The 6282-nt window shown below is 37.2% G+C and overlaps 1 protein-coding gene across 1 annotated transcript; it reads right to left on the reverse strand.

Moving 5' to 3' along the window:
• Positions 1–227: 227 nt before the first annotated feature.
• LOC111327194 (adrenocorticotropic hormone receptor-like) lies at positions 228–1373 on the reverse strand. Its single transcript, XM_022931313.2, has one exon. The coding sequence runs from the start codon at positions 1248–1250 to the stop codon at positions 228–230; it is 1023 nt and encodes a 340-aa protein (XP_022787048.2). The 5' UTR covers positions 1251–1373.
• Between the last annotated feature and the right edge of the window lie 4909 nt (positions 1374–6282).

The following is a 6282-nucleotide window of genomic DNA, read 5'->3' on the forward strand; positions in this document are numbered from 1 at the left end:
TAAGACTCAATACGATTTTCAAGCCAGCATTCTGATAGTTAATTTAAAAACAGTAAAATAAAGGGTTAAAGCTTTTGCCAAGATTGTCAGTAAAAATAATAAAAGTCAGTACTATACACTCCAAGCACCTGAATAGAGTTTTAAACACTTTCTCCTTGAAAGAAACTCTCAAAGGAGTCCTTAACGATTTCATCTGTTTAAGTGAAATCATCTCGATTTTCTAAACTTTAGGCGTTACTCATATCGATCTCAAGGGCTTGTGACGTGCTCCTTGCATTGATGGATAGCAAATTCCTGGGACCAGGGTCCTTGTTAGTGATCCCGTTGGCCGAAGTAACGGTTACCGGGGCAACCTGGGATGCGCAACCGAGCATTCGTTTCACTGCACTCTCAAAGTTTGGTAGTCGGAAGGCGTAAAGAAAGGGATTGATGAGAGAATTGATAGTGATGAAAACAAAATGGAAATCTCTCAGCCAGTGAATCAGCTCACAGCTGCATTCCTGGCAAAGATTCATAAAATAGATCATGATGCATGAAGGTATGTAACAGGACAGAAAGATGCCCAGCATGATCAGATAGGTTTTTGTGAGCCTAGTTTCCATCTCTATGGCTCGTTGACGAGCCTTATTCAGCTCTGTTTGACCATCGGTCAAATTGTCGATCTGCGCGATTTGGTTTTTGGCGTATTGAAAAATACGCACATAGGAGAAAATGAAGATAAAGATAGTGCAGAACATTGTAATGTTGGCAAAAACAAAAGCATAAGCCACAAAGCCAACGACAAAGAAAATGGAGGTGGAGCAACAAGAAAGGATCCAAACCAGGGAGGCAGCTAAGGCTACTCGCCCATAACTGGCGTTAGCTCTGTACCACAGAGGCTTTGTTATCGCCAGGTAGCGATCCACAGTAAGTGCTGCAAGACTCAACAAAGACGCCGTGCAAAACAAGAAATAGAGAGATTGAGAGAACCATGACATACTGATGGACAGGCCTTGAGACTCTCTGTAATGCGTGTTAATGGACAACGGCTCTACCAGCGCACCCACGATAAGGTCTGTAACGGCAAGATTTGCCACCAGAAGTGTAAATGGATTTCGCAGATTTTTGTTAGGATCAAGTAGAACTGCCAAGATGACCATCAAGTTTCCTGGAACGGTTGCTATCATGAAAATGATGGCTAACACCATTGTTGTTATGGAAACCTCAGTTGGCGCCCAGACACCGACACAGTGACTCGCTCCAAGCCCCATGGCAAAGGTACTTTAAGCCTTTAATTAACGACATTAATCGCAATGTTAGTTGGAAGTGTTTAGCACTAAGAAACTTTGCAAAACTACTCATAACCATTCAAACAGCCTTAGGTACAAGATCTCTTCAGTTAACATCAATTGTTCAAAGTAAAACGACTTTAAAGTGAAATTTTATTTTAAAATTTTCTCCATGAGCATTTTGATGGTTAGTAGCGTATTACGGAAACAAAAGATTCATTACTGACCTTTGTGTTCAGATTTTGATGATGAAGTGTTGAAGTTTGTGTTACAGAGCTCTTCTAATTTTCCATTTCACTATTTGGGACACTGTAGTTTTGTGATCTGCAAGGCAATGTACTGGAACCTTGTGCAATGTTTACCGACCAAACTGCTACCCTATCAAATTCAAATCATAAAATTCATTGAACTTTTAAGTCAGTTACCACTGCGTAAAATTTAAACAGAGAAGTGCATAATGATTTAAAAGGGGTTAATGTGACGTATGAAACACAATAAATCACTTTTTATATGTATCAAATAACAATTCGGTGATGAATGTTCCAGCAAGTTCTGAAACCCTGAATGCGTCTTCTTTGAATTGTTTTCCAAACATTTTCTTTTTTTTTTTTATCATTTCAGCTTGTAGCTACTTCCCTATGTTCTTTTACCACCGTTCCAGCTTGCCAAAATCTTCAAATTCATTCCTACCTTTCGCCAAAGATTCAAGTCTAAGCACTTGAGATAAACAGCAATCGCAATGAATTTCCGCCTTTATCGACACCATTAAAAAGCATTTCGAAAACTGTTGTATTGCTATTACGAACGTGAGCACCAGTGCCATTAACACTTGAAATTAGAAATGCATTGCTGATGGAAAATTGATAATTTCAAGTTAAGCACATTTAACAACAATTAATTGTCTTAAATATTGCTGTAATTCTAGATCTTGAGGTGAAAAATGTCCTAAAAAACTCGTCTCGAGTGACTTTTTTTTCGGGAACAACTATTTGAAAAATGGAGCATTTCTAGACTGTGGTGGTGAGTAGTTGTTTGTTTTACCAGTGGAACTCTTCTGCATTTTGAGCTAAAATGAAGATCCGAAGCGATAAGAAACTTTTTTTCGAAGAAAAACGGAGAGCAACGTAAATATCAGGAGGTTTGACCAAGTTTGCAACCAACTGTGCAGTAAACCTACTCGACATAACAACTATCAAAGGGAGTTTCCAGCTCGTGGTTAGTGTTGAACGAAAAATTAAAGTTGGCTAAAAACATACGAAAAAAATGTTTTTCGTCTTGTCTTGAGCGTGGTATAGAGAAATAATTCCGAGACAGTCCTGAGGAATCGAACCTCAGACTTCAGCTTTCCATGTTCCGACGCTCTACCACTAGGAGACCAAGACTCTAACTTTATTTTCACTTTTAGGTCTAAGTTAGTGGTTCATTTTTTAAGAACCAAAAACACCTTGTAGCCGATCGAATACAATACATTCAATGAGAAGAGTACATCAAGTTTGATATTGCGCCTTTTCGGTCTGAAGTGATTCCAAACTGCAAAAAGTTGAAGTGATTTTTGTGTTGTTCATTTTGGCATTTTCCGATTAAACTGTGTTTTAGAGTCTCAGGGAGAAAAGTGCACTTCATATGCTTGTTTCATACGATATATTGTGAACTCATTCTGGCAGAAAGTGTTTTTTGTCCTCTTAAACCTCAGTTTTAAAATAATTCTCCTTCGACCGATATGAGGAATTTTACCAAGTTGATTTTGCTAATACCTGCCTTTTGTTGAGTCTTATATTTCAAATGATTTTACAATTCTTCCTTTTTGAACATCAAAAATCTTGGTGGAGCGTGTCAGCCCAGGATTGCTAAACTATGGACCAGTTAACGATTTATGAATGGAGGTAGTTAGCGTGGTTTTTTTTTTTTTTTTTTTTTTCGTGGTAACAACAACTTTGTTATCAAGACTTTTCATCAACTTACCTTGGTTCTGACTTCGTTTCCTCGTCCAGCAGATAGACTTGGAATTGCTACTTTTCGCCTCGTTTCCACAGGATTTAAGGATTTCCTTTGAATCAGGTAAGAACCAATGACTGTTTTGTTTGATTCCCTTTGCTTTGGCGACCAAGTAAACTGACTTTAGTTGCATAATGAAGTAAACTTGAATAAAAATATTTTGCATCTTCTTAAGGAAGTATTCTATCCGCAATTTTGTACTTAATGAGTTCTTTAGATGAGTGGATAAATAGTAAGGAACTAGTAAACAAATGGAAAAGATTACCAAATTTATCTTTGGCACCTTTCTATCTAAGTCTTCCATCAATTCAATGCCGCGAAAAGTTTAACGTTGGAAAGTAAATTGTGTGTATTGTTCGGGTGAATAATCTCAATCGTGATCTTAAAATTTGTCTCTCGGTTTCGTTTCCCGTGGAAGCTTTTTTTTCGGTAGCACAGACTGTAAGCGGGCAGTTCTGAACCTTTCGTCACCTTATCACGAAATTCAAAGAGCCCAAATTAGTGATTAATGATCAGCTGTTTTGCAAAAATGCACACAAGGTGGAAGGATCAAACTTGAGAGGCTGTCCATATGAAAACCAACCAATCAAATTTAGGCTGACCACGGCATTCATTCTGACCCTTAAAGTCAATTAATTGGTCTGTTTTCCTCCTAAAACTCTTGTTTATTTCCCTGTTTACTTAGCCCTGTTTATTTAGCCCTGTTTATTTAGCCCTGTTTATTTAGCCCTGTTTATCTAGCCCGCATAGTTATTTCATAAATTTTTGACAAAGATGTTTAAAGACTCCTATACAAAGAAAGCTGAATTGAGGCAATACTAAAAAAGTTCTCATATGTTGCTATTTTGCATTTTTTTTCTTCTACTTTTAAGTGGAAGAAAAAATAAAGCATTAGAATAATAAAATATCGTAAATTTGAGTGGTAAATGGAAATAAACCCGTTTTAAAGACACTACAAAACAGTTATTTACAAATATGAGCTGGTGTGGTTTTTTTCTAAGAGCTAGTACTGTTTCTCAGTCTCTCAGGCCAACAAAAAGAAATGCGAAAAAATTCAGATGGATTCAGCACTGCTCGTTGCGGATAATAAAATTTTAAAAATCTCATTAAGAGGTATTTCCACTAGGGTGTTAGATATTTTTGCTATTAATCTATGGGAGAAATTTGAAATGACCATAGACGTCTGTTGCGGTTTCTACAAAAATGAAGCAATTAGTTTCCCTGTTGTTTCATTTCATACTTTTTTCTATACAATTTTGCCAATGCATACCGCCAAGGCAGATGGTAAAATATGACACGAATAATTATCATGCCCCTTTAACTACAAGTTAGGTAACAATAATTAAAGTCTTGCAACTACCTCAACAGGCCAGATTGAAATTATATACATTCTGGATGGGTAGCTGAAGAAACCGGATTTTTAGGTTTGGTTTAAGTTTCCGTATGAATGGCATCATGGAGCTACGATAACAACCTCTAATGTAATGCTTTTAAATGTAGTTTTTAGTCCATAACAAACAAGAATACTGACGCCTTTACCTCATTCTTCGTGTGCATGAGGAAAAGGATCTGGGTGCAGTTTTTTCGAACCAGAATACTTGGGACACTCATTTGCACCTTATCATAGCAAAAGATAACAAACGTCTCGATCCGCTGAAGAGATCATGTTGGGACATGTTGTCTACTAAAGTAGGAGTGAGGAGGTCTCTATATTTAGTAATTGTGAAATCTTACCTTTGTTGCGATATCCGGTGGAGTCTGGTCCCCTGCTCAGAGGTCAGTAAAACTTACGATTGAATAAGTTCAGAGCGGGCAAACTACCAGCGGATTTTGAGTTCAAAGCCTGGCCAAAAGTCGAGATTGGTTGCTTTGGATATGCCGCCTCTTGTTTACGATAGATATATCACGGGTCTTGTTAACGTTTCCTTTTATTGAGGCCATTTATGGTCAATTGATATTGACATCATGAGCAATTATTAACAATCATTAACAGTCATTCATGACTGAACGTACCTCGGCCAGTCTGCTGGCTGACTAGCAGTTTTCAAGCGTCCATTTAGTTCTTCCTAGAAGCTTAATCTTCCCAGGTTTATTAAATCAACCATTTTGAAGAATACATTTACGTGTAAGTTTATTTAATGTCAGTTTATGTAGACCTGGTCTGTTCGTGCACTATCCCACTGGCGATCTCCCTTGGGAATGTCCATGTCACCATTTTTAGATTAACTTCCAGATTTGTACATTTATATATTTTCAACGCCTCGCAAGAGTCTGAGTTTGGCTTTCGGTAGGTACTCAGTTATTTTTCTTTTTCGTTTTATCCGGTTGGTACTATTTTTTCAATTACTCATTCTTTCTTCATATAGTGTGTATGGCATAATAAAGTAAGTCTTTAGATCATTAACTGGGCAATCATATTTGCTATTAGGTTTCCAAAGCTTGTGGAGATGATTTTCAAGCTCGCTGTGGTATCTAACCAGTTTGTATTGGAGTTGGTGATCTTTGAAGATTAAAATTTTTAAGGAAAACTTTCTTTTTTTGTCTATTAATACACCCGTGTCAGTGTCCTGGCGTCAGACCGCATATCCTACATCAAACTGATTACATCATCTTGACCTTTAAAGGTACTTCCTCCTTTCTTCGTGAAGCAAAATCAATTAGTGTTTAAAATACCCATGGTTTGTTACGTCGATTGTGTAAACCACTTACGCCTATTGCGAGAAGACTAAGAATGGTGCATCATTTGCGGAAAGATGAAAAGGATAGAGACATGTGAGCGTATCAGGAAGAGAACCTTCCATAATCAAACGAACATCACAATACGTTTCAAATGGGGTAGTCAACTGCTTGAATACAAGATTAAAAGAACCTGTCTACTAAACGTGAAAAAAAGTTTTGGATCATGATTTTCGTATGATGAATTTGGTAACTTTAACTCAAACGAGTGCGAAAGCTATTAACACTTCTTATTTAAGGCGCACGATTGGAGTGTGAATAAATTGGACAAAAACATCAATTT

This window comes from Stylophora pistillata, chromosome 11 (assembly GCF_964205215.1).
Source record: "Stylophora pistillata chromosome 11, jaStyPist1.2, whole genome shotgun sequence".
Taxonomy (NCBI): Eukaryota; Metazoa; Cnidaria; class Anthozoa; order Scleractinia; family Pocilloporidae; genus Stylophora; species Stylophora pistillata.